The 24,904-nt window shown below is 41.0% G+C and overlaps 1 protein-coding gene across 2 annotated transcripts in view; it reads right to left on the bottom strand.

Annotated features, from left to right (window-relative positions):
• LOC112264248 (protein mono-ADP-ribosyltransferase PARP14-like) overlaps window positions 1-24,904 on the bottom strand; it is a 46,208-nt gene that overhangs the window by 9,584 nt on the left and 11,720 nt on the right. For both annotated transcript variants that reach the window (XR_006083022.1, XM_042319023.1), the window contains exons 3-11: window positions 23,049-23,088; window positions 16,383-16,640; window positions 14,418-14,642; window positions 12,638-14,340; window positions 12,159-12,395; window positions 11,590-11,811; window positions 6,646-6,733; window positions 327-461; window positions 35-97 (exon numbers count right to left, since the gene is read on the bottom strand). Coding sequence is in view for 1 of the 2 variants with exons in the window: in XM_042319023.1 (XP_042174957.1) it covers window positions 35-97; window positions 327-461; window positions 6,646-6,733; window positions 11,590-11,811; window positions 12,159-12,395; window positions 12,638-14,340; window positions 14,418-14,642; window positions 16,383-16,640; window positions 23,049-23,088 (2,971 nt within the window). In the remaining variant the exon portion in view is untranslated. The remainder of the gene's footprint in view (window positions 1-34; window positions 98-326; window positions 462-6,645; window positions 6,734-11,589; window positions 11,812-12,158; window positions 12,396-12,637; window positions 14,341-14,417; window positions 14,643-16,382; window positions 16,641-23,048; window positions 23,089-24,904) is intronic.

The raw sequence follows: 24,904 nt of genomic DNA on the forward strand, positions 1-24,904 counted from the left end.
CTTGTGTTATGATGTCGCGGGTAGAGGCTCTTACCGAGTTGTTGGCATTCAGTCTCCACAGTCGGACCAGCTGCGTCCAGAATGGCTTTAGAAACCCCTGGAGTGGTGTACAGTAGGGATATTTCATTTTGATTTCAAATATGCCCGGCTAAAGCTAGCTCAATGGGTTAATACAATATTCAGTTGGGCAGACATGTCAGGTTTGATACTCTATCAGTTATATGGCAATAATATTTTTTAATCCAAAACTAAACCATATCTACCTTTGTGTTTGCTATTATGCGCTATGTTTCCAAGTGTATGATCATAAATAGAGGTAAGAGTACCTGATTTGAGGCTGAAGGAGGAGTTGGAAGAGTTGACAATGACATCCGTAGTTTCTTTGGTAATGTCCCCTGTGACAGCCTGTACAACCACTCCTGACATCTTTATCTCGTACATTGCTGAACTTGAGGAAGAACCTAGCAGTTGAGAATAAAAGTCAAGCTATGGACCATCAACATGATGGGAGTGACCTGGCAGTAATAGGAAGTTGCAAAGACAACATGAAGCACAGAGTATGTAGCAATAACCATAATAAATGATGTTGGCTGAACAACTATCAACTAGGATACATTTTTCATGGTTTGGTCACAAAGTCAAGAAACTCTCTGGCCCTGATGTATTATAACTCAGGTCACCATAACTATGAAACAACAATAACATGAAAAGATATCTTCACTTCTTTAAACTTACCTCTGTTGCATTTACCCTGAAAGTAGTCCGTCATCCACAGAGAAACTGTCATACACGGTTTGGATTTGTTTAAATAGCCACTGCTAACTTGGGCTAACACTGCTATGAAGAAAGGGGCAAGGACCATGAACTACCTACTCCTGGACCATGAACTACCCACTGGGCACACTATGTCATTTCAATATGACAATTGGGTGATATTTGGTTGAGACGTTGATAAATGAGATTACAACCTAATATATATTCACCCATTCAAAAAGACAGCTAAATGTTTGTTGAATTCCCAAATGTGCTATTACTGTGCTTTCAACCATTTACAAGCACAACAAAGTTCAAAATGGAAAAGAAATGTCAGATATTTTGTTGATTTATACAACAACTGAATGTGTTATCACTGATAGCCAAATGAACTGAATTGCAGTTGAGGTTACGTGATGGTCAATGCTGTTTAAGATTCTGCACAGATTATTATAGCAATTGTGAAGATCTCCACAGACCTGCCACCTTTACATGTTGTTAAATAAAGGTTCAATAAAAAGAAAACAAAAAAGTTCAAGTAACCCCAAAATGAGGCCATGGATATTTTACTCATTTTAAGGTTGAATAAATACGTTTGGAAGATACAGTAAATAGCCTGAAGGTTATCATAAAAGTACTACTGAATCCCCTTTTGTTGTTACACAAAGAAATATCAACATTTGAAGGAAATGTATCTACTTCTTGGATAGTTTCATCTGGCTTAGTCCTATTCTTTAGATTTTTGGTTGAGTTGGAAATGTGAATCGCATATATAATTTGTTAACTAATTTGTTAAAATTAAATTCATTTGTTAAATAATTGGAAAATCTTTGGAGGGAGTTGAAAGTCCGTGTTGCCCAGCAACAGCCCCAAAACATCACTGCTCTAGAGGAGATCTGCATGGAGGAATGGGCCAAAATAACAGCAACGGTGTGTGAAAACCTTGTGAAGACTTACAGAAAATGTTTGACCTCTGTCATTGCCAACAAAGCGTATATAACAAAGTATTGAGATAAACTTTTGTTATTGACCAAATACTTATTTTCCACCATAATTTGCAAATAAATTCATTAAAAAATCCTACAATGTGATTTTCTGGATTTTTTCTCTCATTTTTTCTGTCATAGTTGAAGTGTACCTATGATGAAAATTACAGGCCTCTCTCATCTTTTTAAGTGGGAGAACTTGCACAATTGGTGGCTGACTAAATACTTTTTTGCCCCACTGTATATATATATGCATAACAACATATTAGACAAGAATTAAGAATAGGCAAAGTGATCATATCAGGCGGAAATGATATAAACCATTTTACAATTCCAAATCAAAGTTAATTTGTCACGTGCGCCGAAAACAACAGGTGTAGACCTTACATTGAAATGCTTACTTACAGGCTCTAACCAATAGTGCGAAAAAGGTATTAGGTGAACAATAGGTAGGGAAAGAAATAAAACAACAGTAAAAAGACAGGCTATATACAGTAGCGAGGCTATAAAAGTAGCGAGGCTACATACAGACACTGGTTAGTCAGGCTGATTGAGGTAGTATGTACATGTAGATATGGTTAAAGTGACCATATCTATATATATGATGTATATGTAGATATGGTTAAAGTGACCATATCTATATATATGATGTATATATGATATATACAGTGCCTTGCGAAAGTATTCGGCCCCCTTGAACTTTGCGACCTTTTGCCACATTTCAGGCTTCAAACATAAAGATATAAAACTGTATTTTTTTGTGAAGAATCAACAACAAGTGGGACACAATCATGAAGTGGAATGACATTTATTGGATATTTCAAACTTTTTTAACAAATCAAAAACTGAAAAATTGGGCGTGCAAAATTATTCAGCCCCCTTAAGTTAATACTTTGTAGCGCCACCTTTTGCTGCGATTACAGCTGTAAGTCGCTTGGGGTATGTCTCTATCAGTTTTGCACATCGAGAGACTGAAATTTTTTCCCATTCCTCCTTGCAAAACAGCTCGAGCTCAGTGAGGTTGGATGGAGAGCATTTGTGAACAGCAGTTTTCAGTTCTTTCCACAGATTCTCGATTGGATTCAGGTCTGGACTTTGACTTGGCCATTCTAACACCTGAATATGTTTATTTTTGAACCATTCCATTGTAGATTTTGCTTTATGTTTTGGATCATTGTCTTGTTGGAAGACAAATCTCCGTCCCAGTCTCAGGTCTTTTGCAGACTCCATCAGGTTTTCTTCCAGAATGGTCCTGTATTTGGCTCCATCCATCTTCCTATCAATTTGAACCATCTTCCCTGTCCCTGCTGAAGAAAAGCAGGCCCAAACCATGATGCTGCCACCACCATGTTTGACAGTGGGGATGGTGTGTTCAGGGTGATGAGCTGTGTTGCTTTTACGCCAAACATAACGTTTTGCATTGTTGCATTTTTGTTTCAAAAAGTTCAATGTTTTGTGTTTCACTTTCAACTTTTTTGGATATCTTTAAGAAATGGCTTTCTTCTTGCCACTTCATGATTGTGTCCCACTTGTTGTTGATTCTTCACAAAAAAATACAGTTTTATATCTTTATGTTTGAAGCCTGAAATGTGGCAAAAGGTCGCAAAGTTCAAGGGGGCCGAATACTTTCGCAAGGCACTGTATATATATATATATATGATGATGACATATGATGCATATATGATGAACAGAGAGTAGCAGTAGCGTAAAAGAGGGTTGGCGGGTGGTGGGTGGCAGGACACAATGCAGATAGCCCGGTTAGCCAATGTGCGGGAGCACTGGTTAGTCAGCCCAATTGAGGTAGTATGTACATGAATGTATAGTTAAAGTGACTATGCATATATGATAAACAGAGAGTAGCAGCAGCATAAAAAGAGGGGTTGGGGAGGCACACAATGCAAATGGTCCGGGTAGCCATTTGATTACCTGTTCATGAGTCTTATGGCTTGGGGGTAAAAACTGTTGAGAAGTCTTTTTGTCCTAGACTTGGCATGCCGGTACCAATTGCCATGAGGTAGCAGAGAGAACAGTCTATGACTGGGGTGGGTGGGGTCTTTGACAATTTTTAGGCCTTCCTCTGACACCGCCTGGTGTAGAGGTCCTGGATGTTAGGCAGCTTAGCCCCAGTGATATACTGGGCCGTACTCACTAACCTCTGTAGTTCCTTGCGGTCAGAGGCAGAACAATTGCCATACCAGGCAGTGATGCAACCAGTCAGGACGCTCTCGATGTTGCAGCTGTAGAACCTTTTGAGGATCTCAGGACCCATGCCAAATCTTTTTATTTTCCTGAGGGTGAATAGGCTTTGTCGTGTCCTCTTCACGACTGTCTTGGTGTGTTTGGACCATTCTAGTTTGTTATTGATGTGGACACCAAGGAACTTGAAGCTCTCAACCTGCTCCACTACAGCCCTGTCGATAAGAATGGGGGCGTGTTCGGTCCTCCTTTTCCTGTAGTCCACAATCATCTCCTTAGTCTTGGTTACGTTGAGGGATAGGTTGTTATTCTGGCACCACCGGCCAGGTCTCTGACCTCCTCCCTATAGAATGTCTCGTCGTCGTCGGTGATCAGGCCTGCCACTGTTGTGTCGTCTGCAAACTTAATGATGGTGTTGGAGTCGTGCCTGGCCATGCAGTCGTGGGTGAACAGGGAGTACAGGAGGGGACTGAGCACGCATCCCTGGGGAGCTACAGTGTTGAGGATCAGCGTGGCAGATGTGTTGCTACCTACCCTCACCACCTGGTGGCGGCCCATCAGGAAGTCCAGGATCCAGTTGCAGAGGGAGGTGTTTAGTCCCAGGATCCTTAGCATAGTGATGAGCTTTGAGGGTACCTTGGTGTTGAAGGCTGAGCTGTAGTCAATGAATAGCATTCTCACATAAGTGTTCCTTTTGTCCAGGTGGGAAAGGGCAGTGTGGAGTGCAATAGAGTTAGCATCATCTGTGGTTCTGTTTGGGCGGTATGCAAATTGGAGTGGGTCTAGGGTTTCTGGGATAATGGTGTTGATGTGAGCCATTACCAACTTTTCAAAGCACTTCATGGCTATGGATGTGAGTGCTACGGGTCTGTAGTCATTTAGGCAGGTTGCTTTGTATTCTTGGGTACAGGGACTATGGTGGTCTGCTTGAAACATGTTGGTATTACAAACTCAATCAGGGACATGTTGAAAATGTCAGTGAAGACACCTGCCAGTTGGTCAGCACATGCCCGGAGCACACGTCCTGGTAATCCGTCTGGCCCCGCAGCCTTGTGTATGTTGACCTGTTTAAAGGTCTTACTCACGTCGGCTACGGAGAGCGTGATCACACAGTCATCCAGAACAGCTGATGCTCTCATGGATGCCTGATGCTCTCATGCAGCTGATGCTCTCATGCAAGTGTTGCTTGCCTTGAAGCGAGCATAGAAGTGATTTAGCTCGTCTGGTAGGCTCGTGTCACTAGGCAGCTCGCGGCTGTGCTTCCCTTTGTAGTCTGTAATAGTTTGCAAGCCCTGCCACATAAGATGAGCATCAGAGCCGGTGTAGTATGATTCAATCTTAGCCCTGACGCTTTTCCTGTTTGATGGTTCGTCGCAGGGCATAGCAGGATTTCTTGTAAGCTTCCAGTCCCGCACCTTGAAAGCAGCAGCTCTACCCTTTAGCTCAGTGCGAATGTTGCCTGTAATCCATGACTTCTGGTTGGGGTATGTACGTACAGTCACTGTGGGGACTACGTCATCTATGCTCTTTTTGATAAAGCCAGTGACTGATGTGGTGTACTCCTCAATGCCATCGGAAGAATCCCGGAACATGTTTCAGCCTGTGCTAGCAAAACAGTCCTGTAGTTTAGCATCTGCTTCATCTTACCATTTTTTTATAGACCGAGTCACTGGTGATTACTGCTTTAATTTTTGCTTGTAAGCCGGAATCAGGAGGATAGGAGGATAGTTGTGGTCGGATTTACCAAATGGAGGGCGAGGGAGAGCTTTGTACGCGTCTCTGTGTGTGGAGTACAGGTGATCTAGAATTTATTTCCCTCTGGTTGCACATTTAACACGTTGATAGAGTTTTGTAGAACTGATTTAAGTTTCCCTGCATTAAAGTCTCCGGCCACTAGGAGCGCCGCCTCTGGGTGAGTGGTTTCCTGTTTGCTTATTTCCTTATACAATTGCTACATTTGATATACAGTCACATTCACCGTGGTTGTCTGAAGTATGCTAAAGAGTTCACAGCTGGCAATGACTCATTGCAATTGGTTAATGAGCGTCATCACTCTTTCCTTTCTGGTACCTCAAATGATTGTGATTACCAGCTGAGATAAACTTTTATGAGTTGATTTTACTCCTGGAACAGAGTTTGTCTGAGCAGTATCTTAACATCATCCTAAAACCTACCCTGAGGTTTGTTTTGTCTTAAAACAGGTTTTAATAGGATTTCAAGGACCTTTTCTGAGACGCTTTGCGGATACAGCCCCTGGAGTCATCCTGAAAACCGTCCTTCTCATGAAAACGTCCGTAAAGTCCAAATGGTTTGAGCTACAAACTAATATGACCCTACTATGGAAAGACTCTCACGAACACTGACGTGCAAATAATGGCACAATGACTTGAATGGGATTTGTGATACAAATGCAAAAATTTGGAAGGTTTATAGCAACAGTGAACCTATTTAGTTTTAATGTGGTGATCCCTCAATTACAGTGCATTCGGAAAGTATTCAGACCCCTTGACTTTTTCCACATTTTGTTACGTTACAGGATTCAGCTTTTTCAGCCAAATCCATTGCTGACAGGTGTATAAAATCAGGCACACCGCCATGCAATCTCCATAGACAAACATTGGCAGTAGAATGGCCTTACTGAAGAGCTCAGTGACATTCAACAAGGCACCGTCATACAGTATATTGGGGGAAACATGATTTGTTAACATACCTTTAATCTTCTGAGTAGACACCGCTGCTGAGCCACCTGAAGTTGCAGACTTGGTTGTGAACCTCTTGTTAAATTCATCAGAGAAAGCCTGAAAATAAAATCTAAAGCCTTTAAAAACACTAAACAGAAAATCATAAATCAATCTGCTAGAACCATGTCTACTCTCCTCCCTAGACAACGCTTACCAGTATATCCTGGCTATCAATGTTATTCAGTCCTGGTCCTGAACCCACAGGGGTTTGTTCTTACCCAGCACTAACACACCTGATGCTATTACTCTTTGTGTGTCAGGTGTGTTAATGCTTGGCTAGGACTTCCTAATCAGTTATAATCAGTGATTAATGTCCACCCCCTGTAGAAAGCGAATTAGCATAATATCTCTAGCTGTTTAAGCTACAGCGGTGTTTGTCAGACCAGGAGACATCCCGAAAACGAGTCTTCCAACAAAAAGATGTCTATGGAAAAATGAGACTCTCATGAACATGATGGTGTTATCAGTTCTGCTGTACGACCCCCACAAGTGTCACAGGGCCCGTCTGAAGGTAACCTGGTACCGGAACGGAAAATTAATGGGAGTGAATAGGGCATTTCCACTGTTAAAAATATATAATCATTTTCCTGAGCTTTCTTATATCTATCAGATATGACAGACACTTCAAAACATACTTCCTTCTGATTTACATTTAACAAAACTATAAACACAACATGTAAAGTGTTGGTCCCGTGATTCATGAGCTGAAATAAAAAATCCCCAAAATTTTCCGTACAAAAAGCTTATTTCTCTCAAATGTTGTGCACAAATTTGTTTACATCCCTGTTCGTGAGCATTTCTCCTTTGGTAAAATAATTTATCTACCTGACAGGTGTGCAGGGTTGGGGAGTAACGGATTATATGTAAAAAGGTAACTGTAGTCCATTACGTTACCAGCAAACATATTGTAATCAGATTACCAATACTTTTGAAAAACTAGATGATTACTTCAAGGATTACTTTTAATCAGAAAGGACTTTCTGTTTTCTCAATGACATTCAAATCAGCATTGAAAAAATATGCACGTTTAAGTTTATCCACTTGAGCGAGTCTGACCACAAGTCAGAGACCACTATGATGACACACGAAATGTGTTTGATGGGTCGCGGGAAAAGAGCAGGAATAGGCTTTTGTAGGCTACAGTCCAAGCTATGTCTTCCAATGGTGCCACTGCTGTCGGCATCCAAAGATGATCCAACTTGAATAAACGCTTGGAGGTAAGGATGACAGTAGTGGTGTAGTCTACGGGGATATGGATATCACTTATTATTGATATCTACAGTTGAAGTCTGAAGTTTACATACACTTAGGTTGGAGTCATTAAAACTCATTTTTCAACAACTCCACATATTTCTTGTTAACAAACTATAGTTTTGGCAAGTCGGTTAGGACATCTACTTTGTGCATGACACAAGTCATTTTTACAACAATTGTTTACAGACAGATTATTTCACTTATAATTCATTGTATCACAATTCCAGTGGGTCAGAAGTTTACATACACTAAGTTGACTGTGCCTTTAAACAGCTTGGAAAATTCCAGAAAATGAGTCAATTGGAGGTGTACCTGTGGATGTATTTCAAGGCCTACCTTCAAACTCAGTGCTTCTTTGCTTGACATCATGGGAAAATCAAAAGAAATCAGCCAAGACCTCAGAAAAAAATGTGTCTACCTGCACAAGTCTGGTTCACCCTTGGGAGCAATTTCCAAACGCCTGAAGGTACCACGTTCATCTGTACAAACAATAGTATCCAAGTATAAACACCATGGGACCACGCAGCCGTCATACCGCTCAGGAAGGAGATGCGTTCTGTCTCCTAGAGATGAACGTACTTTGGTGCGAAAAGTGCAAATCAATCCCAGAACAACAGCAAAGGACCTTGTGAAGATGCTGGAGGAAACAGGTACAAAAGTATCTATATCCACAGTAAAAACGAGTCCTATATCGACATAACCTGAAAGGCCGCTCAGCAAGGAAGAAGCCACTGCTCCAAACCGCCATAAAAAAGCCAGACTACGGTTTGCAACTGCAGATGGGGACAAAGATCGTACTTTTTGGAGAAATGTCCTCTGGTCTGATGAAACAAAAATAGAACTGTTTGGCCATAATGACCATCGTTATGTTTGAAGGAAAAAGGGGGAGGCTTGCAAGCTGAAGAACACCATCCCAACCGTGAAGCACGGGGGTGGCAGCATCATGTTGTGGGGGTGCTTTGCTGCAGGAGGGACTGGTGCACTTCACAAAATAGATGGCGTCATGAGGAATGAAAATTAATGTGGATATATGTCTCAAGATATCAGTCAGGAAGTTAAAGCTTGGTCACAAATGGGTCTTCCAAATGGACAATAACCCCAAGCGTACTCCCAAAGTTGTGTAAAAATGGCTTAAGGACAACAAAGTCAAGGTATTGGAGTGGCCATCACAAAGACCTGACCTCAACTCTATAGACAATTTGTGGGCAGAACTGAAAAAAGTGTGTGCGAACAAGGAAGCCTACAACCTGACTCAGTTACACCAGCTCTGTCAGGAGGAATGGGCCAAAATTCAACCAACTTATTGTGGGAAGCTTGTGAAAGGCTACCCAAAATATTTGACCCAAGTTTAACAATTTAAAGGCAATGCTACCAAATACTAATTGAGTGAATGTAACCTTCTGACCCACTGGGAATGTGATGAAAGAAATGAAAGCTGAAATAAATAATTCTCTCTACTATTATTCTGACATTTCACATTCTTAAAATAAAGTGATGATCCTAACTGACCTAAAACAGAGAATTTTTAATAGGATTAAATGTCAGGAATTGTGAAAAACGGAATTTAAATGTATTTGGCTAAGGTGTATGTAAACTTCTGACTTCAACTGTACATAGCACATTGATTTGAATCACACTGTTGCTCTCTCATTTAGCTATTTGCGCCTTACAGATTATGGTTGTTGTGGATGGCTGTACACAAATCTAAATGTGTATTTGAATCCAATAATGGTTGAATTCAAGAGGTTTAAGCTGCCTATCAATCATTGATTTTGAAACCAGTGGACAGACAGTGAAAAATGCGCTCTTGCAACAGCTGCGTAGTGTGAATCCAAGCCTATGGAAAAAAGTGGGGCTTTTATTGCTCATTTTAATTAATAGGCCTAATGGACACATGCTCAAACTTGTACACTTTTGATAGACTTAAATGGGCAATCTGTAGTTGCTACATCTATTTTTTTACTTATAAATTATATATACAGTACCAGTCAAAAGTTTGGGCACGCCTACTCATTCAAGGGTTTTTCTTTATTTTTACTATTTTATACATTGTATAATAGTGAAAACATCAAAACTACTACATAATGGATCATGTAGTAACCAAAAAAAGTGTTAAACAAATCAAAATATATTTTAGATTCTTCAAAGTAGCCACCCTTTGCCTTGATGAAAGCTTTGCACACTCTTGGCAAAACATGCCATTCCATGAGCGCAGCATTTATTTTTCAACTGGAATCAATGAGCCCAATCAGTCCTCCATGACAACAAAATCATAATCAACAGAGGACGGCTGGCTAATAAGTCCTTAGTTTTGGGGTCACGCTCAGGTTAAACAATTTGGCTAAACTATATTAACTATCATATTTCCAAGTCCTTTTCTTGATGATCAAGGGGTATACATTTTTTGGAATGACTGGAATTCTGATGGACTTTGGTTTTTAATGTAAAGATATAATTTAATTGTATTATTATATGTAGTAGAACGTGATGGGTTAAAAGAAACCTACATAACCAGCTCCTAAAGTAAAATTTAACATCCATATATGGCCTGCTATGTAAACTTTAACACTGATTTATCCAGCAATGGAGTTTATTCAATTGGTAACATAGATTTTTGTCTTCTTCTAATGCTTCTTAAGTGGAAAGTAATCTAAAAGTAACGGAATGTAATCAGAATACCTTACTGAGTTTGTGTAATCCCATAATTACATTACTGATTACAATTTCGGACTGGTAACTTGTAACTGTAACGGATTACATTTAGAAAGTAACCTACCCAACCCTGCAAGTGTGCCATATCAAGAAGCTGATTAAACAGCATGGCCATTACACAGGTGCACCTTATGCTGGGGACAATAAAAGGCCACTTTAAAATGTGCAGTTTTGTCACACAGCACAAAGCCACATGTCTCACGTTTTGAGGGAGTGTGCAATTGGCATGCTGACTGCAGGAATGTCCACCAGAGCTGTTGCCAGAGAATACCATGTTCATTTCTCTGCCATAAACTACCTGCAATGTTGTTTTAGAGAATTTGTCAGGACGTCCAACCTGCCTCACAACCGCAGACCACTTGTAACCATGCCAGCCCAGGACCACTACATGTGGGGTGGTCTGGGATGCTGAGGAGTGTTTCTGTCTGTAATAAAGCCCTTTTGTGGGGAAAAACTCATTCTGATTGACTGGGCCTGACTCCCCAGCGGATGGGCCTGGTTGCCAAGTGGGTGGGCCTATGCCCTCCTAAGCCCACATATGGCTGGGAAATCCATCGACTATGTCATGATGAATTTATTTAAAATGACTGATTACATTATATGAACTGTAACTCAGTAAAATCGTTGAAATTGTTGTGTGTTGCGTTTATATTTTCGATTAAGTATATTTTTCCATTTATTAATCTGTTATTTCTATGGGCTAATAGCGGCAAGGCCAAATTCAATGTTTCATAAAATTATTGTTTTATATTTTTTTTATACCTACAGGGGTTCTAAAATTCCAAATCAAATAGCTAAATGATCCTTGGTATGACGGTGACCATTTTAAAACAATTCCACATGAGCTTAGAAACGCAGCCCTGGGCCCTTAGACTCTAGGCGGATATTTAGTCTAAGGCATTAAAAGCTTATTTTGACATTATTGCATGTTTTTCTGCTTTCCATACCTGGATAGTATTTGGATCACCTGGGTGGAGGATAAACACAACCTCTTTCAAGTGTTTGTGCTTCTTCTTACTGCTGAACTTGAGCACTTGATCCAGCATAAGTGAAGCCACCAGATCCTTGGGGAATCCTAGGTTTCCTGTGCCGATGGCAGGGAAGGTCATCGAGACTAGTCTCTGCTGCTCTGCATTCCCCAGGCATTCCTCCACAATTCCACTCAACAACTGTGGGATGTCAGGCACAAGATGTTTGTTTTATGTTACCTTTATAAAGAAATTGTAGCAAATGTGTTCTAATTGGTCATTATTGGACCAAGCACTGTAGGTTTTTAGGATTTTGTCCACCACTAAGCCTTTTAGGACTTCCACGTTTGGCCATACTGTGCTGGAAACAGACTGGGTTCCTTTCAAAATATTGAATTGTACAAATTAAAAAATGTACGATACAAATTGATTGAGACAGGAATAGGCTGTTCAAAACGACCCGCTTAACTTGGAAAGGTTATAGCAGCATTTGACAGAATGTTTTATTTGATCTAAGAAGTCAGTGAGATATGTGGACAGCTTTCTACCTTCTGTGCTGCACCTTTCCCTTGATCCCACTTAGGGGCAATGGTATGAAACACCAGCTTGCTCTTAAGGTTGCAGCCATCAGTGATGATGACTGCTCCTTCAGCAGCACTGCCAGTGGGCCCCTGTTCGTTTATCAGGTCTTGAAGTCGGGGTCCGGCAGCTTTTAGGATGGCATTCGAGACCGCTCCGCTATGAAGTAGCAGGTCTAGACCCACTGTGTTCACAACCACCTGAGTCTGTAACAGACAAATACATATATTCTATAGATCTTTTAGTTGCACTGCATAGTTAATGTCTGGTTTTAAATGAGTGAGTTGTGGATTTAATTCAATGACAATTATTAGTGTATGACATTTAAGTGCCCAATGGGTAATCTCTGATACTGTATATCCTGTTTTTAATGAATCTAAATTGAATGAAGAATGAACTAAGACAACTGAGACAAAACCAGGAAGAGGGTGCAATAGTGATAGTTTACCATAGCATCCTGGATGTTCCCTTTCATCAGGATGATTGTCAACCCCTCTTTGGTCTGCACTCTGTCAGAACCATCCCTGCTCTGAATCAGTCTATGCTGGTTCTGTGTCGAGAAAGTTGGATGATTATGTCGCTGAAGACTTTTTCCATGGCTCCCAAACCCCTTCTGATCTGTGTTCTCCATAGCCTGGACCTTCTGGTCATCCTTTTCAACCAGATGGACCACACAGCCTGTCTGTCTGAAGACGTCTTCAACATACATGGCCTCCTTTTCCTGGAAGAGCTTCTTTCCGCCAGGCTTGGAGACTCTCAACATATCAAAGGATGTTGAGGATATGATGTTTTGAAAAAAGTCCATGCAGTCCTTGACATAAACCCTGATGCCGCTAAGGCAAATGGCCTTATCTTTGAAAGACACTTTTACTGTGTCTTTAACCTTATTGGACCAAGCATTTTTGTTGTGTTCCTCAATGAATTTGACAATGGCCTTAGACTTGACCTCAAGAGTTTCATCAACTGGAGTATTCTGACATAAGTAGTCATCCACTTTTTTCCAGACTGAATCAACAGTTTGCTTATAGCCAGATATTACCACTTGTAGACTTGGATACACACCAGGTGTCCTGATGATGAATTTCTTTGATGGAGTGTTGAAAGCTTTCTCCAGATCAGTGACAAGGTCTTGCCACTCCGACATCTTCAGAACATTAGAGTCTTCAACATCGATGTATTGTGAAATCAAAAGGGTATCTAGTTGGTTTTCTGCTTCTCTCAGAACCTCCTCTGAGACAGCCAGGAGCTGTACTCCCTTTCTTTCTAGTTCTAGTCCTGCATTAATCCCTTGTGAGGTGAAAAGGGAACTGGTAAACTGTTCCTCGTCTCCCTCATAGTTCTTCTGCAGAAACTCAAAGACATAGTTGTCTAATTGCACCATCCTCCGTTTCACTGCCATTCCTCCTTCCATAAACTTCCTGTTAGCACCCAAAACCTCTTGTGTCAAGCCAAATAAAATTACGCTCTGATTCTGATGATTGTACGTCATTTTCAGCTCTGGAAATTCACTTGCAATTTTGTCCTGTAGGCCGTCTTGCAGAAGTATATGGTAGGTAGAGGGCGGCAGTGGGAACTCCTCTGTTATGCCCGTCTTCTCCCTCTCAATGCTGTTGGCAATCCTGTCCATGATCCCATTTAATGTTTGTTTGAGCCTATCCACATCTTCTTCCAATCCCACCACTTTCACAATACCTCTAGGCTTATCAGGAACTACAACCACTGCTTCCCCTGACATCTCCTTGTGTATTGCACCTTCATATGCTTCCCATGCGTTGGCCTGGATCTGGAGCTCCCAGGTCTTGAATTTAGACAAGGCTTGAATGAAGACAGCCTTGGCAGTGGTCTTCCACTTGTTGATGTGCTTGGCTTCGACATCCTTCTGCTGGAGTAGAGAAGGCAGAGGGCTGAACTGGACGCTAGGTTGTTGAAAGTCTACTTTGCAGAAGTGATCAGCCATATTCTTGTGGATGGTCTCTACAACTCCTTGCTGGTCAGAAAGGTATCTCCAAATGGCCTGGTCAATGTTCTCATTGAAGGCAGCAGGGAGTTTCAATATGGGTCTATCTTTGCCATACAGGGCCATTCCCAGAGATTCATAAAATGGGAAAACTTTCATCTCTTTATGTTGCTGTTTTAGGATTCTGTCAACAGCTAAAAGACAATAAATATTTGTTAATACATTTTAAAATATGCATTTTTCCAAGGCATACTGTATACCAATAATTTACCTTTCGGATCTTGAAAGGTGATGATTGCAGATTGATCCTCTTCAGTCATTACAACGTCTTCCACAACCTCATATTTGTCAAAGTGTAAGCTGATGTGTTCTGAACTAAACTTAGGTGGTATGTTTTCAACTTTCACTTTTGCTGTAACCTCCAGGGGTTTGACTCGTAATTGTTTCTGCATGAACTTTCTGTTCCCGGGGCAGCTTGACATGAAGTGCTCAGTCGCTGCCAAAACAAAGTAGACTAGTTGAGATCTTCTTCATTTCAATCAATGTACTCAAATCATGTTGAATTATGTTCTGGACATTTTCTCTTTGAAGTTTGACATACTGTAAATGAAACATTACTGAAACTCAGTTAAAAACGGGATATTTTCATGTTAGATAAACAGTAAACCATAACTTTCCAAATATGTATATGACCTACACTGTAAACGGGTTGCTGTGAATTTGACAGTTATTTAAAGGCAGGCAGCTCGTGGTAATCTAAATACAGTATCAAAGCATATACTGTGTAATGACACACAGTACAATACCGTAAAATTGACTGTATTATACTGTAAAAGGTTAATGCTACTGTAATTGTAATGAATGATTAAATTAACGAATTCATGAATGCAATTCATTGAGGGGTGATGGGGTCTGTATTTCACAGTAGGTTGAGTGTTAGGCAATGTTTTTACACATCACAGCATGTCAATGAATATGTTGTGTTTTATATCACTTGCACTTCTAGAGGCCTTAACAAAGGCTTCCAAACTGGCAGCGACTGCAGGGCAAAACAGACCAAAAGGACATGGCAAAATGCTCAACCATTAGAACCACATACGAGTTCAATTGGAACAGCACTCTCACTAACGGGTGGAACAAATATAACCTCTTATAAGGCACTCCTCAAAATAATGAGACGGAAACAACAATACCATGCAATCACTTGTGGTCAAAAGGTTTTCGCCGCTCAAAAAACATGGTCCAGTGCTGAATTACAGTACCATTTGAAATACAGCAAATTTTTCCCCGCCCACAACATTTTCCCACAGTGCACCATAATCAACAGTAAGCTGTAGTATGGTGTGGTTTACAGTATTTTACTGTTGATAATACAGTAGAAATACTGTAAAAACACAAACAAAGAAATAAAACAACATTTGGAGTTTTATGATAGGGTTCGAACGTTTTACCTAGCTCATGAGGCACTTACAGTGCATTCAGACAGTATTCAGACACCTTCACTCTTTCCAGATTTTGTTACGTTACAGCCTTATTCTAAAATTGATTTTATAGTTTTTTTCCCTCATCAATCTACACAATTTAACCCATAATGACAAAGAAAGAACAGGTTTTTAGATTTTTTTTAAATAACTGAAATATCAATTATTCAGCACCTTTGGCAGCTATTACAGCCTCTAGTCGTCTTGGGTATGACGGTACAAGCTTGGTATATCTGTATTTGGGGAGTTTCTCCCATTCTTGTCTGCAGCTCCTCTCAAGCTCTGTCAGGTTGGGGACCATCAATGCTGCAGAAATGTTTTGGTACCGTTCCTCAGATCTGTGCCTGGACATAATCCTGTCTCGGAGCTCTACGGACAATTCCTTTGACATCATGGCTTGGTTTTTGCTCTGCCATGCACTGTCAACCTTATATAGACAGGTGTGTGCCTTTCCACATCATGTCCAATCAATTGAATTTACCACGTGGACTCCAATCAAGTTGTAGAAACATCTCAAGGATGATCAATGGAAACAGGATGCACCTGAGTCTCATAGTAAAGGATCTGAATACTTATGTAAATAAGGTATTTCTGTAAATTTGCAATAGATTTAGTGTAGATTGATGAGGGGAACAAATATGTTATCCATTTTAGAATAAGGCTGTAACGTAACATAATGTGGAAAAGGTGAAGGGGTCTGAATACTTTCTGAAAGCACTGTTCTGTATAAGGTGTTCCCTTTTTTAGTCATTTACCTTTTGCATTTTGAAAAGTCACAACAGCCAAGCAGGAGTCAGGCAGGATCTCCAGACTGAAGTTCTCTGATGCAGAAGGAGAGTCTTTTAAAACATTCTCCACCAGCATCTCCAATAAGTCCTGGTCCACACTCTCTTGAATGTTCTCCAACAGGGCTGAGGTGGACCCCTGCTCTTCCTCGTCCGTAACCATCTCCCCCTGAACCTCAGGAGGAGCTGTGTTTCCACCCTGAAGTAAGTCTTTTGGACCAGTAGCAGCTGAGAATGAACAAATTGATTGCTGTAAATGTAAAGGCAAGAAACTCTGCCCAATATAAGAATTGTTGAGAGGGGGCATGCTCTTCCTATGGAAATTGTCTGAAGAGCCTAGTTGTCATAATTTCGAAACCAGTTTTAACTAGTTACGACAACAAAAAATTATTTACCATGATTTGTGTGTTAATATAGAGGAATTAAGAATTAAACTTTTTATATACAAGCGGTACGCTGCTAAACTGAAAATGTGGACTCCTCAGTAAACTTTGTGATAAAAGCACACAATTTGGCACATAGGTAAATACAGTCGTGGACAAAAGTTGAGAATGACACAAATATATATTTTCGCAAAGTCTGCTGCCTCAGCTTGTATGATGGCAATTTGCATATACTCCAGAATGTTATGAAGAGTGATCAGATGAATTGCAATTAATTGCAAAGTTCCTCTTTCCCATTCAAATGAACTGAATCCCCCAAAAACATTTCCACTGCATTTCCACTGCTGGAGATCACTCTGTCATGCTGATTGAGTTCAAATAACAGACTGGAAGCTTCAAAGGGAGTGTGGTGCTTGGAATCATTGTTCTTCCACTATCAGCCATGGGTACCTGCAAGGAAACACATGCTGTCATCATTGCTTTGCACAAAAAGGGCTTCACAGGCAAGGATATTGCTGCCGGTAAGATTGCACCTAAATCAACCGATTATCAGATCATCAAGATCTTCAAGGAGAGCGGTTCAATTGTTGTGAAGAAGACTTCAGTGCACCCAAGAAAGTCCAGCAAGCGCCAGGACCGTCTCCTAAAGTTGATTCAGTTGCGAGATCTGGGCACCACCAGTACAGAGCTTGCTCAGGAATGGCAGCAGGCAGGTGTGAGTGCATCTGCATGCACAGTGAGGCGAAGACTTTTGGAAGATGGCCTGGTGTCAAGAAGGGCCGCAAAGAAGCCACTTCTCTACAGGAAAAACATCAGGGACAGACTGATATTCTGTAAAAGGTACAGGGATTGGACTGCTGAGGACTGGGGTAAAGTCATTTTCTCTGATGAATCCCCTTTCCGATTGTTTGGGGCATCCGGAAAAAAGCTTGTCCGGAGAAGACAACCATCAGTCCTGTGTCATGCCAACAGTAAAGCATCCTGAGACCATTCATGTGTGGGGTTGCTTCTCAGCCAAGGGAGTGGGCTCACTCACAATTTAGCCTAAGAACACAGCCATGAATAAAGAATGGTACCAACACATCCTCCGAGAGCAACTTTTCCCAACCATCCAGGAACAGTTTGGTGATGAACAAAGCCTTTTCCAGCATGATGGAACACCTTGCCATGAGGCAAAAGTGATAACTAAGTGGCTCGGGGAACAAAACATCGATATTATGGGTCCATGGTCAGGAAACTCCCCAGACCTTAATCCCATTGAGAACTTGTGGTCAATCCTCAAGAGGCGGGTGGACAAACAAAAACCCAGCAATTCTGACAAACTCCAAGCATTGATTATGCAAGAATGGGCTGCCATCAGTCAGAATGTGGCCCAGAAGTTAATTGACAGCATGCCAGGGCGGATTGCAGAGGTCTTGAAAAAGAAGGGTCAACACTGCAAATATTGACTCTTTGCATCAACTTCATGTAATTGTCAATAAAAGCCCTTGACACTTATGAAATGCTTGTAATTATACTTCAGTATTCCATAGTAACATCTGACAAAAATATCTAAAGACACTGAAGCAGCAAACTTTGTGGAAATTCATATTTGTGTCATTCTCAAAACTTTTGGCCACGACTGTACAGTTGAAGTTGGAAGTTTACATACACCTTAGCCAAATACATTTAAAATGCCCTGTCTTAGGTCAGTTAGGATCACCACTTCATTTTAAAATGTTAAATGTCAGAATAATAGTAGAGAGAATGATTTATTTCAGCTTTAATTTCTTTCATCACATTCGCAGTGGGTCAGAAGTTTACATACACTCAATTAGTATTTGGTACCATTGCATTTAAATTGTTTAACTTGGGTCAAACGTTTCAGTTAGCCTTCCACAAGCTTCCCACAATAATTTGGGCCCATCCCTCCTGACAGAGCTGGTGTAACTGAGTCAGGTTTGTAGGCCTCCTTGCTCACACGTGCTTTTTCAGTTCTGCCCACAATTATTTTATAGGATTGAGGTCAGGGCTTGGTGATGGCCACACCAATACCTTGACTTTGTTGTCCTTAAGCCATTTTTCCACAACTTTGGAAGTATGCTTGTTTTGGAGCAGTGGCTTCTTCCTTGCTGAGCGGCCTTTCAGGTTAGGTCGATATAGGACTCATTTACTGTGGATATGGATACATTTGTGCCTGTTTCCTCCAGCATCTTGATTGATTGATTGATTTGCACTTTTCGCACCAAAGTACGTTCATCTCTAGGAGACAGAACGTGTCTCCTTCCTAAGCCGTATGACGGCTGCGTGGTCCCATGGTGTTTATACTTGCGTACTATTGTTTGTACAGATGAACGTGGTACCTTCAGGTGTTTGGAAATTGCTCCCAAGGATGAACCAGACTTGTGGAGGTCGACAATGTTTTTTCTGAGGTCTCCGCTGATTTCTTTTGATTTTCCCATGATGTCAAGCAAAGAGGCACTGAGTTTGAAGGTAGGCCTTGAAATACATCCACAGGTACACCTCCAATTGACTCAAATGATGTCAATTGGCTTATCAGGAGCTTCTAAAGCCATGCCATCATTTTCTGGAATTTTCCAAGCTGTTTAAAGGCACAGTCAACTTAGTGTATGTAAACTTCTGATCCACTAGAATTGTGATACAGTGAATTATAAGTGAAATAATCTGTCTGTAAACAATTGTTGGAAAAATTACTTGTGTCATGCACGAAGTAGATGTCCTATCCGACTTGCCAAAACTAGTTTGTTAACATGAAATTTGTGGAGTTATTGAAAAATGGGTTTTAATGACTCCAACCTAAGTATATGTAAACTTCCCACTTCAACTGTATGTCTACTGTAGCTGAGAAAGTAATACTAAGTCTGTATTGTGTAGTAAGTTGTTAGTAGCCCATGTGCCTCACCCTAATAATCTATTTCCCCTCTTAATTTCACCTACTGTTCTGACTTGGTCGTGCGCATGTAGCCTATAACCTGTTTTGTAGACATGTAATTATTGAATACTGTAAGAGCTTTCATTGTCTGCGTATATACCCCTTTATTTATCCTACAGTTCTGGGAGAACACTGTAAGAACGACACGTTCTGAATTCTATGTTTTTTTAAAGGCAGTAAATGAGGCTGAATGAACTGTTTTGCTGCCAGACAAGGCTCCGCTGATAGCCAGATGTAGCAGTGGTAAGGTGTTGGGACTGCTGTTCGGACTCTGAGGTTGGGACAGCTTTATGGAGGCCCTAACAGTTTTGTGGGCACTGTTTGTCACCGTTATAGTGCAATTAATGTATTGTTTAGTGTTGTGTTGTGTAGTGGCTTTGCTGGCATGCATCACACTTTTTTTTTTGCACCACCAAGATTTACATGCTAAAATCGCCACTGCTCCCCTCTATTTTCTGTCTCCCTTTCCTCTGATCCTTTTCTTAACTCCCTTTACTTTCCTTGTTTCCTTGCTCCCTTTCCTTCCCTAGCTTCCTTTCCCCTCCTCCATTCCTACTTCTGTTTCCTTTCCTCCATTCCTAGCTTCCTTTCCTTGTTCCCTATTCCTTCCTTTCATTTCCTCGATTCCTAGACTAATTTCCCCCTTTCCCAGCTCCCTTTCCTAGGAAAGGAGGAAAGAAATGGAGCTAAGAGAGGAGGAGAGGAAAATAAGCGAATTAAGGAAAGAGAGCATGAATAGGAAGAAATTAAGCTAGGAAAGGAAGAAAGGAAAGGGAGCTAGGAAAATAAAATAGGGAAAGGGGTATAGGAAAAAACGGAAAAGAAGCTCAAAGCATAGGAGGAAAAGAAATGAGCTGGGAAAGTCGAGGAGAAAAGGGAGCTAGGAAAGGGAAGATAGCTAGGGAAGGAAGAGAGCTAGGAAATAAGGAATGGAAGCTCAGAAAGGATAGGAGGAAAGGGGGCTAGGAAAGGAAATTAGAAACGGGAGCCAGGAAAGGAAAGAGAAATAGGAAAGGAGGAAAGGGAGCTAGGAAAGGAGGAAAGGAAGTTAAGAAAGAAAAGGAAGCAAGAAAAATAAAAAAAGAACGAAAGCTTCATTCCTCCCTATTAACACCGAAATCATGGTAAACTGTGTGTTTTTGTCAGAAAATAGTCCTAAAATTTCAGAAAGATCAAAAAAAGGTTAAGAAATTATGACATTTTTCGACCCCTTTGTGTCAAAATTGACCCTTGTTGGCGCTTTTAGGCTTTGACATGGACTCTTTGACATGTTTCTCTGTGAACATTTTTATTTTTGAAAGTGAAAAACCAAACCAGGAATTTTTTTAACAAGAAAACAGAATTCAGGAAAATCCCAAACTGAATTTTGGAAAAATGAAGAAACTAGAAAAAAAGTAGGAAAGAGAGCTAGGAAAGGAGGAAAGAAAGCTAGGAAAGGAAAGGAAGCTATAAAAGAAAATAAGAAAAGAAAGCTAGGAAATGAAAGAAGGAAAGAGAGCTAGGAAATAAAATAAGGAAAGGGATATAGGGAAAAAGAAAAGGGAGGCAGGTAGCCTAGTGGTTAGAGCGTCGAACAAGTAACCGAAAGGTTGCTAGATCGAATCCCCAAGCTGACAAGGTAAAATTCTGTTGTTCTGCCCCTGAACAAGGCAGTTAACCCACGGTTCCTAGGCCGTCATTGTAAATAAGAATTTGTTCTGAATTGACTCGCCTAGTAAATTAAAAAGAAAGATAGGAAAGTAGATAGGAGATAAGGTAAGGGAGGAGGCTAGGGTAGAAAAGGGAGCTAGGTTAGGAGGAAAGCAATATAGGAATTGAGAAAGTAGGAAAGGGATCTCGGTACAAAGGAAATGGATCTTGGATAGAAAAGGAGGAGTTAACATGTATGTGGTAGGGAATAACTATGGCCTGTAGATTCGTGACAGACCATCTGCTGTGGGCCTGAAGCCTGGCTAGATTAATGGTAACGCTGCATTGTGTGGCTAGACTAGTGGCAGGGAACTACATCAAGACTGGCAGATCCCAATTGTACAGGAATTGTTTACAATAATCATGAAACGGTGTATGATAAAAATGATTGTGCAATCCGGTTTCTGAGCTGGTCATGGGTGCACCTCAGCCACGCTCAAGGTACTAACGATATCATAACTGCCATCAATAAAAGACAGGTGTCTTCATCGACCTGGCCAAGGCTTTCAACTTATTCTTATCAGCAGACTCAAGGTTTCTCAGATGACACCCTCCCTTGGTTCACCAACTACTTCGCAGACAGAGTTCAGTGTGTCAAATCGGAGGGCCTGTTGTCCGGACCTCTGGCAGTCTCTATGGGGGTACCACAGGGTTCAATTCTCGAGCCTCTTTTCTCTGTATATATCAACGATGTTGCTCTTGCTGCAGGTGATTCCCTGATCCACCTCTACACAGACGACACCATTCTGTATACATCTAGCCCTTCTTTGGACACTGTGTTAACTAACCTCCAAACGAGCTTCAATGCCATACAACACTCCTTCCATGGCCTCCAACTGCTCTTAAATGCTAGCAAAACCAAATGCATGCTTTTCAACCATTCGCTGCCCGCACCCGCCCTCCTGACTAGCATCACTACTCTGGACGGTTCTGACCTAGAATATGTGGACAACTACAAATACCTAGGTGTCTGGCTAGACTGTAAACTCTCCTTCCAGACTCATATCAAACACCTCCAATCCAATTTCAAATCTAGAATCGGCTTTCTATTTCGCAACAAAGCGAAATGTTTTAATGGACTTTTCTGCTCTATTGCACACCAGTATCACTACTTGCACATCATCATCTGCTCATCATCATCTGCTCATCCATCATCTGCTCATCCATCACTCCAGTGTTAATCTGCTAAATTGTAATTACTGTGCTACTATGGCCTATTTATTGCCTTAACTCCTCACGCCATTTGCACACACTGTATATATCCTTTTTTAAAATATTGTGTAATTGACTGTACGCTTGTTTATTCCATGTGTAACTCTGTGTTGTTGTTTGTGTCGCACTGCTTCGCTTTATCTTGGCCAGGTCGCAGTTGTAAATGAGAACTTGTTCTCAACTAGTTTACCTGGTTAAATAAAGGTGAAATAAAAAATGTAAATGAAAAATTACAAGATATTCAACACAAAACATTCCTTTCACAAACATTGGACCTAGTCTATGAATCATGAGCAATATACATTTGTGCGTAGGCCATATGTTGAGCATAGATTTCTTAGTACAGCTTTACAGACATATTTCCATCACTACCAAAACAACCCCTCCCACATAGATCACAATTGAATTTAACCCACTTACCAGTATTTGGTTTGCCTGAGTTGACAGCAGATGGTGTTTCCTAAACATAAAAAAACTTGTGTTATTCCCATTTGTCTTGTTTTTTGTATTTTACTATTGAATGGAGAGATGTTTAGGTTTTTTTGTTGATAGAATCACCTACAGAGCATTGACCAAACTACTCTTTCTTAAAACACATGTACTATTAGGGACAGATAGAAATGTACTGGGGGAGGGGTGGTCCAACATAGGGGAGGGTTGTGTGTTTTTGTTACTGGGCACAAGGAAGGGTAGTGTATGTTTTTCCTGGTTAATATTTGCTTTTCTGCTTGTATTTTTTCTATGAACAATGACTTGATTTACAGTGCATTCAGAAAGTAATCAGGACACCTTGACCTTTCCACATTTTGTTATGTTAAAGCCTTATTCTAAAATTGATTAAATTGTCCCCCCCCCTCATCAATCTACACACAATTCTCCATAATGACAAAAAAAGCAACAAAAAATGTTTTTACATGTTTTTTGCTAACAAATGAAACTGAAATATCACATTTACATATGTATTCAGACCCTTTACTCAGTACTTTGTTGAAGCACCTTTGGCAGCGATTACAGCCTCGAGTCTTCTTGGGTATAACGCTACAAGCTTGGCACACCTGTATTTGGGGAGTTTCTCCCATTCTGCTCTGCAAATCATCTCAATCTCTGTCAGGTTGGATGGGGAGTGTGGCTGCACAAGTATTTTCAGGTCCCTCCAGAGATGTTTGATCGGGTTCAAGTTCTGTCTCTGGCTGGGCCAATCAAGGACATTCAGAGACTTGTCCTGAAGCCACTCCTGCTTTGACTGTGTGCTTAGGGTCAGTGTCCTGTTGGAAGGTGAACCTTCACACCAGTCTGAGGTGCTGAGTGCTCTGGAGCAGGTTTTCATCAAGGATCTCTCTGTACTTTGCTACATTCATCTTTCCCTTGATCCTGACTAGTCTCCCAGTCCCTGTCACTGAAAAACATCCCCACAGCATGATGCTGCCACAACCATGCTTAACCGTAGGGATGGTGCCAGGTTTCTTCTAGACGTGACTCTTGGCTATCAGGCCAAAGAGTTCAATCTTGGTTTCATCAGACCAAAGAATCTTGTTTCTCATGTTCTGAGAGTCCTTTAGGTGCCTTTTGGGAAATTCCAAGTGGGCTGTCATGTGCCTTTTACTGATGAGTGGCTTCCGTCTGGCCACTCTACCATAAAGGCCTGATTGGTGGAGTGTTGCAGAGATGGATGTCCTTCTGGAAGGTTCTCCCATCTCCACAGAGGAACTCTGGAGCTCTGTCCGAGTGACCATCTGGTTCTTGATCACCTCCCGGACCGAGGCCCTTCTCCCCTGATTGCTCACTTTGGCTGGGCGGCCAGCTCTAGGAAGAGTCTTGGTGGTTTCAAACTTCTTCCATTTAAGAATGATGGAGGACACTGTGTTCTTGGGGACCTTTAATGCTGAAGAGATGTTTTGGTACCCTTCCACAGATCTGTGCCTCAACACAGTCCTGTCTCGGAGCTCTACAGACAATTCCTTCAACCTCATGGCTGGGTTTTTGCTCTGACATGCACTGTCAACTGTGGGACCTTATATAGACAGGAGTGTTCCTTTCCAAATCCTGTCCAATCAGTTGAATTTACCACAGGTGGACTCTAATCAAGTTCTAGAAACAGGATGCACCTGAGCTCAATTTCGAGTCTCATAGCAAAGGGTCTGAATACTTAATAAGGTATTTCTGTTTTTATTTTTAATACATTTGCACATTTTTCTAAAAACCTGTTTTTGCTTTGTCATTATGGGGTATTGTGTGTATATTGATGAGGAACAAAATGTATTTAATCAATTTTAGAA

This window comes from Oncorhynchus tshawytscha, unplaced genomic scaffold, assembly GCF_018296145.1.
Source record: "Oncorhynchus tshawytscha isolate Ot180627B unplaced genomic scaffold, Otsh_v2.0 Un_contig_57_pilon_pilon, whole genome shotgun sequence".
Classification (NCBI taxonomy): domain Eukaryota; kingdom Metazoa; phylum Chordata; class Actinopteri; order Salmoniformes; family Salmonidae; genus Oncorhynchus; species Oncorhynchus tshawytscha.